The sequence below is a fragment of the Pantherophis guttatus genome, chromosome 1 (genome assembly GCF_059756535.1).
Source record: "Pantherophis guttatus breed Tessera chromosome 1, ASM5975653v1, whole genome shotgun sequence".
In the NCBI taxonomy this organism is placed as follows: domain Eukaryota; kingdom Metazoa; phylum Chordata; class Lepidosauria; order Squamata; family Colubridae; genus Pantherophis; species Pantherophis guttatus.
The window spans coordinates 34,709,254-34,731,104 of record NC_142063.1 but is presented as its reverse complement, the minus strand read 5'-3'; the positions used below and the strand labels follow the sequence as shown (position 1 = coordinate 34,731,104).

Sequence of the window (21,851 nt, the reverse complement as noted above, 5' to 3'; positions counted from 1 at the left end):
AGCTTTCTAGACATCATAAAATGTTATTAACAGGGATTCGAGAAAGTTCTGAGATGGTTGATGCTGCTTAAACAGGGCTTATGTCAGATTTCACACAAGTACAATGGTAAATCAACTCTGCATTCGTAGAATTGCATCCTGTACCCAAAAGCAGAAATTCCAGAGCCTTGGCACAATAAAGGAAGCTGCATAATTACAGTCGCAAAAGAAATCCTGTTTATACATAGATTTGTCTGCTCGAGAACACAAACATTAAACCCAATATACACAATAGCCAGGGTTTGAACTCCTAATATTTTCCACCTCACTCTTTGGAGTCAATGGACTTTTTGGCCATTCTTTTCTCAGCTTTGAGAGTGAGAAGCAGCAGTTCAGGGCTCACACAGTAGATCTTCTTGAGTCTTGATCTTTCCACATGATACTCCTTTAGTGATTTTTTTTTTCAAAGCTAAATTTACCTAATTTTCTTACTTTTTCCTGGAAGGACTTGATTTCTAGTTATCTTTGTCTTAATTTTCTCTACAGGCTGGCATTCAAAACAATGCCAGTCATCCCTCTAATCTCCCATAATGTCTATAATGATACTGTGGCTGAAGGTCAGAAGGGGAAAATGCAGGATCAACTGACAGAGGGGGTGATTTTGGGTGAACCAAAAGGAGGTGTTTTACCTATGATCTCCTTAAACCTTTCCTAATATTACAAATACTTGTTTTTCAAGGTAACATTTGAGATAGCCCTGTAAGAAATTAACGTCTCTGTTAGCTTTAATTTCACAATATTTAGTTTATTGATTATGTGACATCAAACCAGTTTTGGCTCTTACTGACCAAATAGATGTAGTAATTTCCACTAGATAAAAGAGCTGAGTGGCATGGACATCTCTTCTATCAGTTAATATTTCACCAAATCCGATTCCATTAATTCCATCACATCCATTTCAGCTTGCTAAGAGCTAATTCCCAGCTACTTCTAATATTGGTAGTCCGTGACTCACAACAGTTCATTTAGTGACTATTGAAAGTTACAACGTCACTGAGAAAAGTGACATGATTATTTTTCACAATTACGACCACTGCAGGATCCCCATGATCAAGTGATCAAATTTTGGATGTTTGGCAACTGGTTCATATTTATGACGGTTGCAGTGTCCCAGGGTCATGTGATCACCTTTTGCAACTTTCTAACAAGCAAAGTCAATGGGGAAGCCAGATTCACTTAACAAACATGTTACTAACTTAAGAATTGCAGTGATTCATTTAACAGTCGTAAAGTGGAGCAAAACTCACTTAACAAATGTCTCGCTTAGCAACATAAATTTTGGGCTCCTCTGTAGTCATAAATCGAGGACTACCTGTACTGCAGATCATAAAATACTTTTTGCCACCCAAGTTTTTTTTTTCATATGTACTAAATAGCAAAATTTCTATTACTGCCTTCTGCTTCATAAATGTAAAGCGATTTTAAAATGAAGTCCTAAGCTGGCTATAAAAGGGCCTGATGAAATTAATTTGCAAATCAAGCAAATTAATTTAACATCCCTAATTTATATTCCCAAATGAACAAAAAGGGAAAAGATATGTGATGTTTGCCACAGGATTCCTGTAAGTGGCAAGTAAAATAACTGTTTAAGTAATGAAAAATCTCTCAAAGACCCAACAATCATTGAGTTGTGTAGTTTTCTATAATAAAGAGCAACATAGATACATTTTTTCTGTTAAAGTATGCCAGAATGCAGCCAAATGTGGCTTATTGAAAAACCTGTGTCTAAACAAATCATGATTTAGCACAATCTGTGACTTAAGACAATGTTGCTTGAAGATTGCCCAGTGAGTTCTGGGACTGAGAAAGGATTTGCTCTCCACTCATCCCAAGCCCAAGAACAAAGCAATCCACTATTCCACAATTCAGTTGAAATTCATTCTGTTTTTTCCAATATGGGCCATGTTAAATGTTTGCAACAGCTTTCAATTCCAAAGGTCATTAAGAGAGCAGATTCTTGTAGCTGCTTCATGTGCCAATTCAGCTAGAAAGGAAAATTCCACGCAAGATGTAAAGAACAGAAACTTTCCCTTAAATTTCACAGATAGCCTGATCACGTTAAGTGCTATTTAATCAGTTGCACATGAGCCTTATGAATTCTAAACTCATGATAGCCTCCCCCAAAAAGCTTAGGAAGGATAGATATATTGGTATCTAGATCCCTCCCTTTATGAAATCTATCTGAAACAATCTCACACAGTAACTTTTCCTATTCTGATGTTCTTTGACACCCCCTTGAGGCCTAAAAGAAGGATAATATTTATTTTTGTTCTCCAACTTCCTCTTTTAGGTTCAAGTCCCAAATCAACACAATTTTGAAGCTTTAAAAACAGCTATTAAATTGTAGCCTGGCAACATAGACAGTTCAGAAAAGTTTGTCATAATAAAACAGCTTCTCTTTGGGGTGCAACCAGTCATTTCTTGCAACAGACAGCTGCATTTCTTGGATTTGTCAATCATTTACTGGTCACTCTTTTTCCCCACAGTAGGGATGGGCCGTATAAAGTCTCCAGAGATAGTGAACATACTTTCATAAACTTCAGGCAACAGAACCAGTGAGTTAGAATGAAGAAGCTGCAGTCCAGGGGTGTCAAACCCTTGTTATCACAGCTTCGTCACGTGACATATCGGGAATTTCCCCCCCCCTTCGCTAAACCAGGCAGGGGAGGGGATGGGGCCAGCATGTGATGCATCTGGCCCACGGGGGACCACATGTGATGTTTTCACCCTACAATTCCTATGACAAAAACAGCTGGATTTGATCCAGCATCGAGCAATATTAAAGTTCTATTGACTACGTTTGATCGATGAAAGCCCATTCAAAGTATAGGCAACAGAACTAATGGTTTCATATTATTCAACTGATTATGGACTGATTTGGCCTAATCGAAATATTGCAAAGAATAGTTTAAGGTTTGGTGGGGTATGTGACTCTAGCCCATTACAATTTATTATTTAATAAATCACAAACAAATTATGGTTTAGCACAGGGATGTCAAACTCAATTTCATTGAGGGCCGCATCAGGGTTCTGTTTAACCTCGGGGGGGGGGGGCATGGTGGGTGTGGCCAGCTTGACATCACTTGTGTCAGGATGCCTGTGGTGGCGTGAGCGCTCGTCAGCAAAAATGGGCTCCTGGGCTCCATTTTCAGCTTTCTTCAAGCCCTTGCCAGTGAAAATGGAGCTCAGGAGGGCCACCTGCGGCCCTTGCGATCTTCATTTTTGCTGGCAGAGGCACTGTGGGCCAGTCCTTTGCTGTTTCCAGGGCCCCCCCATGGACCAGATCCGGCCCCCAGGCCTTGAGTTTGACACCCCTGGTTTAGCACAATAGGTGGACTCAGTCTTATTTTTCCAGTAATCTAATACTGGAAAACAATAGGAGTTCCTATAATTGACGCGTTGTGGGAAAACAGACTCCCAATTTATAGGAATGTGAGCATATCTGGAATGCTGAGAACATGTTATTGGCAACCTGACTGGAGTTACCCACTTTACCAGAAGGCAAAATGCACCATTTTTCTGGTCTCTGAGAATGTTCTTTATTAGCTCAATTTATCTTTGTTTTTTCAATGAAAAGGCAAGCACGCTTCTACACAAAGCACTGAACTGCTCTCAACCCACCATCTTTTATGTTCCGTGACAGTATGCATGTGGCTGGTGGGGCATGTTAGCTTCCAGTTTTGAATGAATAAATGAATCTACAAGGGAGCCAAGTGAGGAAAAGGAAATATCATTGAGTATTAATTATTTGTTAAAATAATGAAGGTAGAATATAAACAAACAAATAAATAAGAACACCAAAGAGCTCTTGGCATGCAGGCTTTACAGTATAAAGATGATTCCATTTTAAATTATACTGAAATGAGATAACTTTATAGATTTTACCCCATTGTGCAAAACCGTAGTCCTTATACTTCTTCTGTTAGGTAGAAAAATACAGTGAAAACTCAATAATCCTATCGGTGGTCAAAATCCAACAAACCTAAAATAGCAGAATTAGTTTCCTTAACACTATTTCTGTTTGTGTGCAAAAAAATGTGCTGCCTGAAGTGATAAAGCTTCTCTTGATAGGTTTCTTAGTGTGATTTATTTAAAACAAAACTGGAACCTTTGCCAACCAGACACCTATACAGACGATTTTAAAAGCAGAGATCTGAAATTTGCAGCCTTCCTGATGTTTCTAGTCTGAATTCTCTTGGCCCAAGCCAACGTAGCCAACAGACTTGGGAGTTGAACATCACATAAAGAAGTAAAGATTCCCTACCTCTGCATTAAAACAGTGAATGGATTTCAAAAGACAGCAAACATTTTGTATCATATGTATAATTTCAGGATCAAGATATAAAATGTTAATCAATCATGGAACTCTGAGTTAATAAGCAATAAAGAAAGATAGGAAATCAAAGATACCGTTCAGAAAAAGACTTGATAGGCTCTCCCTTTCCACAGTTTTAAAACTTAGTCCAAAGTTGGGTGGGTGTATCCTCAAAATGGCACCCGTGAGTATGATAGCACATATGGAGACCTCTCTTGATGCCTATAATTAGATGGCATCTATCTAGAAACTAAGCACCATCTTTATGGGAATTGATCTGGGCTGGAAAGACTACCATTAGTCTTTTGAAAACAATAAAAAATGATACACCTTCTATGCATAGCTTTATTTAGAAGTGTGCTATTGAGACATTTTGAGAGAGTGCAGAAAACATACTCTTAAAAGTCTAATTTGTTTATATACATATCTGAGAGCCAGTCTGTGTACTGGGTAACTGAGGAAGAAACCTGAACAAATTAGTCCTGCCTTAGTCTGAGGCCAGCTGGGTGAGCCAGTCCCTTCTCTCAGACCTAGGAAGGAGGAAATGGCAAACTATTTCTGAAAGATCTTGCCAGGAACACTGCATGGACTTGTTCAGGCAATCAACCAGGAATCGATACTGACTTGAAGACACAAAAACAAAACAACCTGCATGCATAAAGCAACATATACTCTACCAGACGAAAAATACAACAACCCATGCCCATTTGTTTTTTGGCAAGAAAGCAGGAGAAGTTGCCACTATCTTCTTCCAGATGGTTTTTCAGCTTCCAGTCCAGGCCATAGTCCTAGGATTTCCTGGTGCTCTCCCGCCTAAATACTAACTTGTTTAGTTTAGCTTTTTTGAAATCAACTAAAGTCTGCCAAGAATTGCCACCTACAATGTGGTATCTACTCCCAGGTATATTCATTTTGTAATTCAAAGATCAAATGTAGCATCCAGATGAAATAAGCTGTGCATCCCTGACATCCAACTTGGACAGCTGCAGTTTTCTTTTTTTTAAATGGACCTTGTTCTGCATTTTCTGGCAATTATAGTATGACAGGAAAGCATCAAAATTCTGTGAACCTGGCAGTTTAGCACCATAGCAAAACCTATATGCCTCAGTGCCTTCCGTCGTGCCCTTAAAACCCACTTTTTCCAGCAAGCCAGGCTGGCTTAAGAAGAAATTTTTAAATGTTTTAATTGGTTTGTGATTTTTAATTTTGGGGCCAAATTTATATATATATTAATTGTTTTTTAATATTTGTAATATTTGTATTTCATGTTCTTAATTCTGGCTGTACACCGCCCTGATTCCTCAGGGAGAAGGGCGGTATATAAATTGGAAAAATAAATAAATAAATATAGGTTAACTCCTGCCAGAAGCTGCTTATGCAAGCAACTTCCCAACCGAATCAGTATAATAGAACAAACTTGCACAATAATTAGAAGTTCTCTTCCAAGAAACAGAGGAGGGGCAGAATCACAATTTGGAATCAAGAAAGTAGGCAATGGCTAACTGCACAACCATTAAAGGCACAGGAATTGGTGAGAAAGAAAAAATAGGCCTGTTTCCACTTTTGGCAGGTCATCTGTCAGTTCATATCTTCTGTGCAAATCTTTCTGGATTTAGGGATAATTTAATACTAAAATCTTGTGCTGTGATTTTCTATGAAACTCTTTTGCATAACCAATCACTGCCAATGACAGGTCTCATCCTAGAAGAAACCACCTCAGCTTCCAAACGGGAGGAAACAACTCTTCCAAATGGCACTGACCACAATGCACAGACACATATACAAATTTAAAAAACCCATGCTTATTAGAACTCTATAAATTATATGCAAATCTAGGCATAATTTATTACCAATTTTTCCTTTAATCCCATGACACTTTCACTCCACCCCTTTCTTATTAGAAGTGGTGTGCCTTTAATACAAACTGGATGCAATTGTTCCAAATACCAATATTCAAGCGCCTGTTGAAATCCTGCCTCCCTTGCTGTGGTTAGGAGGTACAGTTCTACCCTCAGGAGAGAAAGGAGTAGCAAATTAGCTACCTTGTAATTTCAATACTGCTTCAGTTACCTTTCTTTCTAGGGCATTCTTACAGAGGGAAAAAAGGAGGAATCCTTAGAGAAGTCACTTGTATAATCAAAATGACATATTGTGATTTTGATAGACCATATACTAGAGTAATGCATGACCTCCCCCCTCCACACACACAATTTTATCAAATGGCAACATACTGAATCATTAATCCAAAACAGGCTAGGTTGATATGTCAACTTAAATGTGGTTGCCTAGTTTATGGTTCAGTGTTTTGTGAGAACACAGCCAACTATGTGAGGGTCCTCTAACAAATTTCATAGATAGGTGGGTGCTTGAATCTGCTCTAATGCTCTGCCTTCTCAAATTCTGTACATAAAAGATCCAGCATGATTCTGTTTGCAAAGAGCAGGTGAGAAAAAAGAGCTGTCTAGCATTCTAAAGTCCAAGCTCAAGAGTGAACAACTCAAATTTACTAAGGTGGAGGAGCTAATGCTAGGCTAAAAATGGTTAAGGTGGGAAAAACAACTTTTCATGTTCCTGTGCCAAATGTGTATGCCTCAGTAGGAAGAGAAGCCAAGCCTGGCCCACATTTTCTCAAAGGCAATGTTGGTTGGGTTCAGTCATTATTGTAAGCCATAATGTGGTTTGGTGCTGGTGTAGAGCACTGTGACAACCCTAATAGTTATTCAACAGGCCACAACTACGCAAACAGCACAAAAAGTCACTGTGACTAGTTCAGCTTCCTACCAACTAACTGTTCCATAGGGACAAATAAATCTCTTAATGTGTCTTTGAGAAAGTCACCCACAAAATAAAATTGCAAACAGGCTGGCTGTTGGGACGAGCAAAACACAACCCAACTTGATAAAGTAGAGTTAATGCAGGCACTACCAAGCAAGTGCTGATCTCCAACATCCCTCTTTATGAGAAACATCTGCAGACAATCTCATTGAATTCAATGGGATTTACCTCTTAAGTAGAGATTAATGTAAGATTCACACTGTGTTAGACTGGACTGTAAAATTAGGATTCTTAGGATTTATTAGATTGTTCTGATAAGCACATTCTTCACCATACCTATGTACTAGATCAGGGGTCTCCAACCTTGGCAACTTTTAAGCCTGGCGGACTTCAACTCCCAGAACTCCCCAGCCAGCAAAGCAAAGCAAAGCTGGCTGGGGAATTCTGGGAGTTGAAGTCCGCCAGGCTTAAAGTTGCCAAGATTGGAGACCCCTATACTAGATAACAGGCCAGGTATACCACATGACGCATTTACGGTGTTGCCGCCCTCCCGAATCTGGAAAGTCTCTCGCTGCCCCCCCTTCTTTTCTTCTTATTTTTTGCAGAAAAAGATAACAGATATCAGCGTGAATCTCCAACCCCAACTCCGTGCACCGATACGATGGAGGGAACTTACGCCGAAACGGTTTTCCCACTGATGATCTCCGCGGAAGGCATGGCGACTCTCCGGACAACAGCAGCTCTTGCGCTAAGAGAGGCTCCGATGGTGTCAGGAAGGAGTTCAAAAACCCCCGGGACCCTCCTCCTTCCGCGTGCTACCCACGTGGCTACAAACTTTGCACGACACTCCCGGGGCGCGAGTTCCCTCGGACAGCCAACCCGGGACGCCCTCCGCGTTCCCCCCCTCTCTTCCCCGCCTTCCGCCGGGGGGGTGGAGGAGAAAGAGGAGGAGGCGATGGACCCAGACTAGCAGGAACTCACTTCTTTCGGCGCGCGCGCGCGCGCGCGCACGAACGTCCCGGACCACCCCTTTCTAGGAGCCGATCCAGGAGGCGTCGTCCTTCCCAGTCGATCCCCGGCGCCTCCCGCTCCTCCCGAGTTAGGTGGAGCGATCGTTTCCCCCTCGTTGAAAAAGCGGGCTTGAGAAAAGCACAGCTCAATGAGGAAAGCTTGATGCTTCCTGACAGGGTCTAATTGTCTCTTGCGCACCTTTTAAACGCAGAAGTAAACGAGCTGCTTGAAAGCGGACAGGCTTCAGTTCCTTGGGAGCAGATTGCGTAAAATTCACCACTTGGGGGGGATCAGATTGCACAACTTGTTTTGCAGAAAAAGGACTTTAGAATTTGCCAGCATTCATGCTGCCTCCCTCTCTCTCTCTCTCTCTCTCTGTGGTGTATTGTGTGTGGGGGGGGAGGGGGGCTGTGTATTCGATATTTGAAAACATTAGAGGCGGGGGTGGGCTACTGTGGCCCTCTTACAACCTGTGGACTTCAACTCCCAGAATTCCTGAGACAGCCAAGACTTTAGAATTTCCCAGAATTCATTCTGTCTGTCTGTCTGTCTGTCTGTCTGTCTGTCTGCCTCTCTCTCTCTCTCTCTCTCTCTCTCTCTCTCTCTCTCTCTCTCTCTCTCTCTCTGTGGTGTATTGTGTGTGTGGGGGGGGTGGGGGCTGTGTATTCGATACTTGAAAACACTAGGGTAGGGGTGGGCAACTGTGGCCCTTTTACAACCTGTGGACTTCAACTCCCAGAATTCCTGAGCCAGCAAGCTCAGGAATTCTGGGAGTTGAAGTCCACAGGTTGTAAAAGGGCCACAGTTGCCCACCCCTGCACTAGGGGAAACTTAAAGGTAAAGGTTCCCCTTGCACATTTGTGCTAGTCCTTCCCGACTCTAGGGGGCGGTGCTTATCTCTGTTTCAAAGTCGAAGATGTTTCCGTGGTCAGGTGGCCAGCATGACTAAATGCCAAAGGCGCGCGGAACGCTGTTACCTTCCCACCAATAGGGAAGGTGGTCCCTATTTTTCTACTTGCATTTTTTACGTGCTTTCGAACTGCTAGGTTGGCAGAAGCTGGGACAAGTAACGGGAGCTCACCCCGTTAACATGGCACTAGGGATTCGAATCACTGAACTGCCGACCTTTCGATCGACAAGCTCAGCATCTTAGCCAGTGAGCCACCGCATCCCTAATATTTATCTGGTAGACAACAAATTGAATACTACAGGGGTATTTATTAGGACAAATGGCCAATATAACAATCTCCACTTGTAAGAGATCAAATGGCTACATACTATACATTAAACATCATTATCTTCAAGACCTTTCAATCGACAAGCTCAGCCTCTTAGTCACAGAGCCACCGTGTCAACATAAAGCCTCCTTTGAGTTTAATTATTGGTTTAATTACTGGTGATTGGTATGGGTCTCTGTATGTAACTTCCTTTGGCAAGATCCCAGGAGGAAGTACTGTAATGACAAACACAGGTTTTGGTATTATACTGCCTTTTGCTGTATCTAAGTATCTATTTTTAATTACCCAGTCTAGTTTACAGCTCTGTGATTTCCTAGTGGTCTCCCATTTTAAGCAGTAAGGAAAGCCAGGACTTTATGCTCTAGTAGTGGATAAGTTGTTGGACCAAGACTGGGTATAGATATAACCAGATTTAAATGCATTTAACCAAGGAATTTCACTGGGTGACTTTGAACAAACACACCCTCCGCCTAATCTATACCACAGGCAGCAGTATCAATGGGGGGTTGAATTGGACAAGATGGAAGCCCCCATTTCTTTCTACAGATGTGCAACAACACAAGTACAAAAGAAGCAAGCTTCCTTGATGGATGGTTGTCATTTTGTCTGTCTGACACACACATCCCATCCTGCTGCTGACCACCACCAGTCTTTTATGGGGATAAATGAAAAAGAATAGATCTTTGTGTAAATCATTTTCAGCTTCTTGAGAATAAGAATATTAATCAGTTAAGCAGGTGGAACTGTACTCACAGTTTCATAATCAGTCAGGGTCACTTAGACAGGCTTCTTTAAGCATCTACTTGACATTTCTTCATGGTACAAGCAAGAGGAAAGTGCTGGGCATGAACCAGATCTGATAATAGCACCCATGGCAGTTGTCAAGTCTATCTACATTTGGGGGGTGGGGAACTGCTCTCAGCAGCATGATTTGATGATTTGATGTTAAGTACCAAGAGCCTTGGTGGCGCAGCAGACTAAAGTGCTGTTAACTAGCACCAGCTGCCTGCAATTACTGCAAGTTCGAATCTCACCAGGCTCAAGGTTGACTCAGCCTTCCATCCTTTCGAGGTAGGTAAAATGAGGATCCGGATTGTGGGGGCAATAAGCTGACTTTGTATATAAAAAAGAACACCGCTTGGGGAGGTGGGGCGAAAGCCCTACTAAGCAGGTATATACAAAAGTATGAAGGCCATCGCTTAAAAGCATTGTAAGCCGCCCTGAGTCTCCGGAGAAGGGTGTCATATAAATTGAACTAATAAATAAATAAATAAGTTTCTTCCTGAAAGCAATCAGGCTGCAGTGGATCTGGACACAGGTAATCTTCAGTTTATGACTACCATTGAGTCCAAATTCAGCTAAACAAGACAGTTGTTCAGTGAGTTTTGCCCTCTTTTATGACCGTTCCTGCCACGGTTTTTAAGCGAATCACTGCAGTTGTTAAGTTAGTAGCATGGTCATTAAATGAATCTGGCTTCCTCACTGACTTTGTTTCTCAGAAGGACACAAAAGGTGATATATTACCCTAGGAATAGAATAGATGAAAATAACAGAGTTGGAAGGGACCTTGGAGGTCCTCTAGTCCAACCCCCTGCTTAGGGAGCACACTGCAACCATCATACATGCCAGTTGCCAAGTGACAATCAAATTTTGATTATGTGACCTTGGGAATGCTGTAATAATTGTAAATATGAAAAATGGACATAAATCACTTTTTTCAGTGCAATTGAAACTTCAAATGGTCACTAAACAAACAGTTGTAAGTCGAGGACTATCTCTACATGTACTCTTGGTCTTTCAGTGGTTTCTATTGTCAGTCCTTGGTTGGGCTCATTGCTGTAACTGTTGCTGAAAGAAGGATCACACTGGTTCTGCTTGTTTTAATATCTTCTACATCCCCTGAATATTTTGCACCCATTTCAATGTGCCTGATTTCCTTGATTGGGACTAATTAGTGGTCTGGGAGCTAGAAGCCTGTGCTTTAAGGAGCTCACAAATAGAAATTTAACAACTAAATATTTTGCAGTGACAAAATACAAGATGGGGAAGGCTCCATCTTCGTTTAGTTTGATGCTGAAACTCCTTAAGTTGAACCTAGTAAGACAGGGTTTGTAAAATCTTCTCTCTTCTGCAAACAAGTATTTTGAGAATTCTAATATTGAAAGTCAGAATCTTTATGGATCTTCCACAACACCATAATGACTCCACAGGAAGGCCTTCAAACAGATTTTAATCCTATGTAAACATAAGTGGAGTTATTCTACCAAATGAGAATAACTTATTCTGAGGGTGGCAGACCTGTTCCTTTGATCTACAATCTGTTATTCAGTTTGTGAGCTTTCTCCTTAGGAACACAGTTCCTAAATGGCATTTTGGATATTTCAAACAGTATTTGTGGGGGGAAATAATGAAACAACATTTACTTGGTTGATACTTGTACTTTCTTTGCCTTTTCTTTTCTTTTTTGGCGCTCTGATACTTTGTTTTTGGTTCTGCCAAATGACTGGAAGATTGTATCCTGTCTCTGACCAGAGAAATAGGCTAACCCATAAATATAATAAGCCATTGGTTTATCCAGGTTTATTAAATAAACTCCAGTGTATCCACCCAAATGTTAATAAAACTTTACCAACCACTGCGGCTAGTAAGATGCTACACATTAAAAAAAACACAAAACTGCAAGCCACCTAATTGTTTAACATAATGTGTAAATTAAAGGGATTAATAATTTATCTATATGGGAGGAAAGACAATTTTCCTAGACTCCTGTCCACCCCAAGCAGAATGACCATTTACCACATGGATGATGAAGATAGCACTTGTAGACCAGTAATCTGGAGAAAGCTAGACAGCAATGATTATTGCAGAATTACACATAAAACTTGTGTTTGCGTATTTAAGTTAAGAAGTCTGCTTTATTAAACTAGTATGAGGAAGAATTTGTTTTATTTGCTTCTTCTCATTAAGATCAGATAAATAAATCAATAAATTGAATAGCTTAAAACAGATCCACTTAAAATCTTGGTTTTCATATCCACCAAGACAAATTCCTTGTGTGTTCAATCACACTTGGCCAATAAAAAATTCTGTTCTGTTCTGTTCTGTTCTGTTCTGTTCTGTTCTATTCTATTCTATTCTATTCTATTCTATTCTATTCTATTCTATTCTATTCAAATGGCTAGAAAGGTCTAAATAAGTAACACATTCAAGTATTGATACAAGTTTGATAAAAATACTTTATTTCTTTGGGAAAGGACTAAAGCTTAAATAATATGTTGAGTTATTCACATATTTGTTCATCTGTTTATCAGAGGGAGATAAAAGAAAATAAACAGATGATCTATGTGCATATCACAGTCTAATAAGCAAGAATTCCAGACTTAAATATGATAAAAATATTGGGCCAAGATGTTTGAATTCTGTGGATTAGTTCTACACGAATATAATATATTCATTGTGTATGAATGATGGATACAAATGCCATGCTTTGTCAGAAATCCATATCTGCCTCTCCCATTTTGCACCCTCAAATTATCTTTACAATGACTAGGCATGCAGTAAAGTATAATTATTTTACCGATGAGCATCTCAGGATAGCTGAATGAACAAAGCTATCTATTAATATAAAATGCATTTTAACAATTCAGGAGCCAAGCTCGGGAAAGACTAAGTTTGAGGTCATCTTGACTCTTTTAATGATTCAAATGATTCAAAAAGAGCAGGTAAATTTACAAATTGACATTTCAACAGAAAAGGAATATCAACAGTTGGGTAGCTGATCTTTGACTGTAATAAACTTGATTTAATTTGATTTGAGTTGGGTACTTGAATAGCTGGTTACATATATCTGCATTACAGTATTTTACAAGATTTCTCAGAGTGATGATTGGATAGATGAGGCACATTTAGTCCAACCTTATCCATCTAAATGGTTATAAGGCAGCTTTGAGTATTTGAATAATTAGAAGTTTTCAGTTGAAATGGAAGTTTGTGTGCAATCTAGTTCTCAATGAAGCATCAGGTAGTTTTGATGCAACCTACATTAGTTGACTGAAAAGTGTGGGAATGTGGAAGGACAGTGATTATCTGTCATTGGATGGATATGGGCAAATATTCACCAAATCAATTATCGCTATGGACCATTTCAGGTGGAATGTTAAATCATAATTTACAGTATATTACAGATATGAGCTCAGGCAAAATTCTTCCTCCTTCACTGCAGACTCAATGATGTTTACCTCAAAAGTTGTTATTCCATTTCAGATTAACCACAGCAGGTTGTATTGGCCAAAGACCCCAATTTCAGATAAGATGTTGACTTATTGCCCAACTAAGCTACATTATCACCCTCAAGGTCTGTATGGCCTTGATCCTCCTGGCCTTCAGGAAAGAACTTAAGATCTGACACACCCAATAAGCTCTCCTACTTCTTCTGTACTCATGTAGAAAAAGTAGTGTGCTTGGTCAAAATTTCAGGCTGATTCAAAGGTGCTGATTGTCCGACTGCCCTAAATTCCTCAGCTGTAAGTTATATTTTATTCATGAAAAAGCAAGTCCAAAGTCTACCATGATACTAGAATCTAATATTGTGTCATCAAGTAATGTCCTGATGCAACCGTGTTACGTTTTTGAGTAGTTTCTATCAATGCATACCTTTGGGTCAATAACCAACATTATCAGCAGGCTGTTGCAATCATTCGATTTAGGGATTCAATCTCTAAACTTTTGTTTTGTTTTTGCATAACAAAAAAAGGGAAGGGGGACATACAGCCAAGAAAAACAGAGGCAGAACTCAATGTCTTTTAAAAGTATTGCTCCAAATGTTGGTTAACTTTTTGCTTCTTGATTTAACATTAGGATGGTGTTTAACCAATTGTGCAATAAAATAAATTAGAATTATTTTGATTATTGTAGTGTATTTTTTAAAATACCAGAATTTATAAAGATGGCAGAGAGAATTCTTGGTCAGATATTCATGTTACCTTCCCATCTGATAGAAGATGGATATGATTCTACAATCATGGAAGGAATAAAAGCCAGTACAAGTAGTCCTCGACTTATGACCACAATTAAGCCCTGAATTTCTGTTGCTAAGTGAGAAATTTGTTAAATAAATTTTGCCCCATTTTATGACCTTTCTTGCCACAGTTGTTAAGTGAATCACTGCAGTTGTTAAATTAGTACATGATTGTTAAGTGAATCTGGCTTCCCCATTGATTTTGCTTGTCAGAAGGATGGAAAAGGTGATCGCATGACCCCAAACCCTGCAACAGTCGTAAATATGAGTCAGTTGCCAAGCACCTTGCATAATTTTGATCACGTGACCATGGGGACGCTGCAATGATCGTAGATGTGAAAAATGGTCATAAGTCACTTTTTCCAATGCTCTTTAGTGACTTTGGTCACTAAACGAACTGTTGTAAGTCGAGGACTACCTTCTAAACAAGGAAAATGTGCTTAATTCCCCAAAGACTATTGCTTTTGTTGGTATAATTTGTTATGATTTACCATAATGTCTAATTTTTATAATAGATAATTACTCTGCTTAAAATGGGACATCCAAACGTAACATAAATGTTGAGAAAGGGAAAAGAGACTTTCTTACTTGCCATTTCACACTTTCTTCTTCCTTTTTATTTACTAAATTAGAAGGATACCCTATGCCTAGACTTTGATCATTATGACTATTGTATTAATAAGTAAAAAACGCACAGTATACATATACAAAAAATACAAATGAAACCCACAGCAGCCAGGAAAAAATAGTAAAAACAGCCATTAATACAACTAGGAAACAGGCTCCATCACCTACAGCTATAAGGGAGACTTATGGGATGATTTTTTACAACTGGAATGTAGCAACTGAAGAATACATTTAATACATCTGAATGAATACATTTATTCAAAACGAACAGATAAAACAGAAAAGAAATAGTGTAGAGCCAAAATTTGGGAGGTTCAGGGAATTCTGGGAGTTGAAGTCCACCAATCTTAAAGTTGCTGAGGTTGTGAAAGTTATAGAGCCGTGATGGCGAACCTATGGCACACGTGCCACAGGTGGCACGTGGAGCCATATTGGTGGGCACGCGAGCGTTGCCCTAGTTCACCTCCAGCATGCGTGCGCACGCTGGCCATCTGATTTTTTGGGCTTTCTGGGCCCATCAGAAGTCGGCAAATGGGCTGTTTCCGGCCTCCAGAGGGCCTCTGGTGGGTGGTGGGGAAGGCTGTTTTCACCCTCCCCAGGCTCCTAGAAAGCCTCTGGAATCTGGGGAAGGTGAAAAATGGGCCTACCAGGCCCAACGTGCCATCACATGCCAAAAGCAGGGGGACCATGTGGGGGTCATGCATGCATGCAGAGGGGCAGGGTGCATAAAATTATGGGTGTGGGCATGCACGCGACCACCCCGCACTCCCCCTGCTTTTGGCAAGTGATGGCAAAAAGGTTAGCCATCACTGTTATAGAGTAAACAGAAGAATGAAGAAAAACAGTCCTGTTGGTGATGACTAATGCTCACCCAACCTAATATTCAAAACAAAAAAAAGAAAGTCCAGTTGCCTCCTGAAAAAGCACCTTTGGGACATCCAACCAAGTGAAAATGTAAGTAATGATTTGTTTTCCAAATCATATAAATTGAATACTTAATATAAAAATTTAATAAATAGTTAGAAATTTAATAAATAAATAAAACCAAACTTCATATCTTCCAAAAAGGCATGAAGTTATTTTGATTGGGGGGAGGGAGGGATGTTAATGATTCTACCCTGTTTTCCCCAAAATAAGACATCCCCCGATAATAAGCCCAATTGGGCTTTTGAGTGCATGGCAATAAGGCCAAGCGCTTATTTCAGGATTCAAAAAAAATATAAGACAGGGTCTTATTTTCAGAGAAACACGGTAATATCACTAGAGAAACAAATATCTGCAAAGTATGTTCCTTCCAGAAAATTCCAAATGTGTATTGTTGGTAACATTCTGGATTAGCTGTTTTTAAACAGATGCTAGTCAATAGGGAAACCCATTTAAGGAAGTGGAATTTAGCACAACATTGGGTGAAAAGGGCAATATCATTTCCTTGCTTTTAAAGGAAATTCAGGAGGAATATAGTTGAATGCATATTCTGCACTTCAAGAAAGCAGACATTAATCCACTCACAGCAGTCCTAGGTAGGAACCCATGGCAGGAGAAACTAGTGAGGAAAGGAGTTCAAGTAACTAATAGCTAGGGAAATAATAAAATAAACCATTCCAATGAAGGAAAAAACAATCAAGGACAGGAGAAATATAGACGGATGGAACATATATATTGGAAGGTACCTGGGGAATCCTTAGTCCAACTCCCTACATTTTTCTCAGTATTTTTTTTAAAAAATAATAATAGGAGATAGAAAGAGGGAGAGGCCATCAAAGAAGAATATATACAGATAACTGGAGTTATAACCATGTTCAGTGAAAATGACAGAATGCTAACAGATAGTGTAATAAAAAAAAAAGGTTGGTTGATTTTCAGAATGGTATAGAAATGGTATTTCACTGCACATGGATAACAATCGTGCCTCCTGTCTTGTTCCCAGAATTTTTAGGATTATCTTGGGCCTTTTAGACAGGCATGGCAAACTTCTATCCTGCCTCTACAATGGTTCAATAACTGAGAGTTGCTCTGGAATATACTTAATCTTGCTTAAAAAAAAATATTGGAATTCTGTTAATCTGTCAATGTGATAACAGTAGAGGGTGCTCTTGTAATAAGAAAGACAAGCATCATCTTTGGATAGTTACAGCGCTGAGCAAAAGAATCCATGGAACAGAAATCGGGGGACAGCTGGTGAGGCTGGGCTCCTGCCCTTGATCTTTAGAACATAAACTTGGTGATTAATCAAGCAAAAGAAATAGTTCCTTGGGAACAGCCTGTGATAAATCCCCAGCACCTGAAAATAGGTTGAAATACGAGCTGACACCTGGCCTTCTGTCTAACAGTGGAAGGAAAAAAAAAGGAGGGGAGGGGAAATGAAAACAAACTTCTTTTACTCCTGATGAACACCTACCTTCATTCATTCAGGCATAGGAATGACTTCACAAATCCATGGTTGATGGCTGCTGCAGTGGAAGAACTGCAACCACCCTTCATTTTAGAGATGATGGTTCAAATAGGTCTACAAGCGCTTCATAGATAATCTTGCAGGAATCTGGAAAACAAATCCAGATTGGATGCTTTACTTGATATCCACTATCCAACACACCCTTCCTTCCCCATGGACTTCAGAGATGCTTGATTGTGCCACTTTGCCTAACATGTTGTTTCAACATGCCCGTTGGATATCAGGTTGGGATAAGCTGTCTTGTGTTTCAGGCAAAGAGAAGCTCTTTTTGATGGAATCCTTGATGTTCTCTGAGGTTGGTTGAATGGTCCGTAAATGTGATTTGTCTCTATGAGTCTATTAATGGCTGATTTGCCTGAGTGCCAGAAAGTTCTTTCCAGTTGCTTGATACTATTTTTTTTCATTTATAGGAATAAAGGAAGGAAAGAAAAAGACCAGAATACATCCTCTTCAACACCCTGTTTTCCCATAAGCAGAGAATTAACACCAGACAAGCAAACAGAAAACAATATCCTAATCAAGGAACTACCAAGGAGAAAACGACAGCATCACCAAGGGCAGGCTATTGTATATATTGTAAACAGGGAGCAAATCCCACACTTACTACCATGTTTCCCTTAAAATAAAACCCAACTGGAAAATAAGCCCTAGCATGATTTTTCAGGATAATTGTAATATAAACCCTACCCCCAAAATAAGCCTGTTAAGATTGTCAGCCAGACGGACACTTTTAGTACTGTATTTCCCTGAAAATAAGACCAAACCAGAAAATAAGCCCTAATGCATTTTTTTGGAGCAAAAATTAATATAAGACCTGATCTTATTTTTGAGAAAACATGGCAGCACTGATGATGTTACCTAGTTGAGTAATGAAATGTCTGCAAGCAGGCAACCAAATGTAGAGAGCATCAAGGATTCTTTGATATGTATTCTTTGATATGTATTCTTTGTATTCCTGAAATCCACTAATTTGCGACCCACTAATTTGTGCATTTTCTGCATTTCACCCCCACAGTTTTATTTCATTTTGATGTTATTTTAAGATGTGTATAGTGTTCTTCTTCACTTGGTTTCAAGGCAATTTACACAAAGCCATCAAACTTTTTAGGAAATACAATCTAAAATAATAAAGCTGAGAATTCTGTAACAAAAGCTCAGCATCTATATCCAGTGGCAGCATTTAGAAATTTGATATAGTGAAAACAAGATAAAAGGAGCATTAAACACTGTTGGATTGAAATCCCTGCTTCATTCCACCTTAATATTGGGAGGGGAGGACAGAGGAATCTGTTGCATCTCATGAGAGAAAAACTAGAATAACAGTGTTGGAAGGGATCTTGGAGGTCTTTTAATTGAACCCCTTGCTTAAAACAGGAGACCCTATACCATTTCAGACAAATGGTTGTCCAATCTCTTTTAAAAATTGCCTTTCATTCAATCCTTGATCATATATTAGTGAGCAAGATTTCCAGAACTATTAAAGCCTAATTTAATAATTAAAAGAATTAAAAGAACAAAAGAGCCAGCAGCAACATAGTCTTCCAGCACTACTTTAGAAAGAGCTCAAGTACTGAACTCACTCAGAACTGGACACATGCAAGCTCTCCAGGACTCGGAAAGTTTCCAGTTCTAAATGCAGCTCTAGAAGCACACTAGAAATGCAGTGTGAATGCACCCCCAGTATGGCTAGTGCTTCATGCAATTCGCCTACACATGCCAGGGAAAAGTTACGTTACCCTTTCATGCCTAGCATTTCCTCTGCATGACTGTGCTTTGCCCCATGTAACATCTTCAAACGCAGAACAAATACTCTGCAAATGTTAAGATCAGTGTCCAGTCATAAGCAATTGATTGCATGGGCTTTTTAAAATCACATTAAAAAAGAGTAACAGTTCTCTGATTAGCCATCTATTGCTCAGTGGAGGGAGTGAATCATACAGCATTGTAGCCCCCGTGTACTTTTTTTTTTTTTGGTAACACCTGGCTGTATTGGATGAATAGGCATAGGTGTACTAGTGTTTCACATCATAGTCCTGGACACGATCATAGAATAGAATAGAATAGAATAGAATAGAATAGAATAGAATAGAATAGAATAGAATAGAATAGAATAGAATTTTTTATTGGCCAAGTGTGATTGGACACAGAAGGAATTTGTCTTGGTGCATATGCTCTCAGTGTACATAAAAGAAAAGATACGTTCATCAAGAATCATAACACACAACACTTAATGATAGTCATAGGGTACAAATAAGCAATCAGGAATATCAATATAAATTGTAAGAATACAAGCAACAAAGTTACAGTCATACAGTCATAAGTGGAAGCAGATGGATGATAGGAACCATGAGAAGATTAATAGTAGTGCAGACTTAATAAATAGTTCGACAGTGTTGAGGGAATTATTTGTTTAGTAGAGTGATGGCAGTCGGGAAAAAACTGTTCTTGTGTCTAGTTGTTCTGGTGTGCAGTGCTCTATAGCCTTGTTTTGAGGGTAAGAGTTGAAACTATTTATGTCCAGGATGCCAGGTGTCTGTAAATATTTTCACAGCCCTCTTTTTGACTCGTGCAGTATACAGGTTCTTAATGGAAGGCAGGTTGGTAACAATTGTTTTTTCTGCAGTTCTAATTATCCTTTGAAGTCTGTCTCTGTCTTGTTGGGTTGCAGAACCAAACCAGACAGTTATATGGGCAGTTTGAGCTTTCTGAGTTGGCACAGAAAGAACATTCTTTGTTGTGCTTTTTTGATGATGTTTTTGATGTTAGCTGACCATTTTAGAACTTGCAATATGGTAGAACCTAGAAATCTTATAGGAGCGAGTGCCACTGACAACAATAGGGTTTATTCCAAATGAAATACAATGTTGACATTTCACATTTCAAGGGATCCACATAAAATCTTACCCCCATAGTCTACACATGTGCCATCTGCTAATAACTCTTTACAGCTTTATAGTCAGGATTTCTAAAAGAATGCATGGAGAACATTCTGAACTTCTAGAAGTACCACAAACACCATTCTTTCCAGTCCAAAGAATACTGGAAAGCAATTATGTAAAAAACATTCGTGCTTCTGCCTGCAGGAGATCTCTCTGAATATTATTATTAGTATGTTTGGTTGTATAGTCTGCCAGGTGATTAGACTGGATTTGGCATTTTTGTCCACCCATCGAGTTTCTAAGGACCTGGGATAAGCAGATGTTGTTTGACGATATTAAAGCAAGCTGCTTACATATTGTGACAATATCTTTAATATCGTCAAACAACATCGGCCTATCTCCTATCCCAGGTCTTCGGAATAAATAAAGCTGCTTTTTTCAATTGACTGATGGTGATTTTATTAATGCCAATGGTGTTCAAGTGGCACTTCATGTAATTCTCAATTGCACCCAAAGGACCTATTACTGTTGTTATTATCTTTGCTTTCTTTCACACAATCCATTCTCTTCTATTTGCTGCTCCTCATATTTTGTGATTTTTTCCCCCAGTTCTAGTCTGCTGTCTCCAGTTACCGCAACGTCCACTCCAGATCTTTTTGTCTTTCTTATCAAGAGTTGTTAAGTCTGGGATATTATGTGGCAGGTGCTTGTCTGTTTGAATTCTAAAGTCCCAGAACCACTTTAGTTTCTTCATTTTCTAATACTTTATCTATTTTGTGATACCACAAATATTTGCTTGCAGGCAAATGGTATTTCTTGCAGATATTCTGGTGGACCATTGTTGCTTCTTTGTCATGCCATTGGTCCTAGCATCACGTGGAATTTATTATTATTATTATTGGATCACAACAATGTGAAGCCACAGCTGCCGATACTTTAGCTGGGTGTTGGCATTCATATGCATCAAATTATCCCCAAGAACCTGGGATGTCTTAATGTATCCCTGTAGTATATTTGAGGTTCCAAGCAATATAGTTCTTTGCAATAGATGGAAAGCTTGCCAATGTGCAGATTTTCTCAGTGCCATTCAGGCTTTTTGGCTATGGCATCCAGTGTGCTGATAACCACTGGGACCACCAGAGCTGGTTTTTGCCATAATTTTTCAACTTTAATGTTCAGATCTTGATATTTTTTGATTTTCTCCAATTCATGGTCTTCTATACTACTATCCCATGAAATTGCTACATCAATTATCTACACATTTTTCTTTTCAACTGAAGTTTAACTCTAGTGTTTTATGAGCCAAGACTTTATCAGTTTGCATTTGGAAATCCCACAATATTTTAATCTGCTTGGTTTTTTTACTACTTTTACAACTATATGTTCTATCAATATACTAATTATTATTATTTTAACCTGAACAATGTTGAATGGGACCATTTATGTCTGTGTGTGTCTGTGTGTGTTTTGTGTGTATGTATTATGTGTGTATACATAT

General features: G+C 39.3%; 1 protein-coding gene across 1 annotated transcript in view; it reads right to left on the bottom strand.

Annotated features, from left to right (window-relative positions):
* The window catches only part of MTHFD1 (methylenetetrahydrofolate dehydrogenase, cyclohydrolase and formyltetrahydrofolate synthetase 1), a 67,838-nt gene extending 59,307 nt beyond the window's left edge, over window positions 1–8,531 (bottom strand). Inside the window, exon 1 of the mRNA XM_034433573.3 lies at window positions 7,806–8,531. Within this exon, the coding sequence (XP_034289464.2) occupies window positions 7,806–7,846 (41 nt within the window). The 5' untranslated portion in view covers window positions 7,847–8,531. The remainder of the gene's footprint in view (window positions 1–7,805) is intronic.
* Between the last annotated feature and the right edge of the window lie 13,320 nt (window positions 8,532–21,851).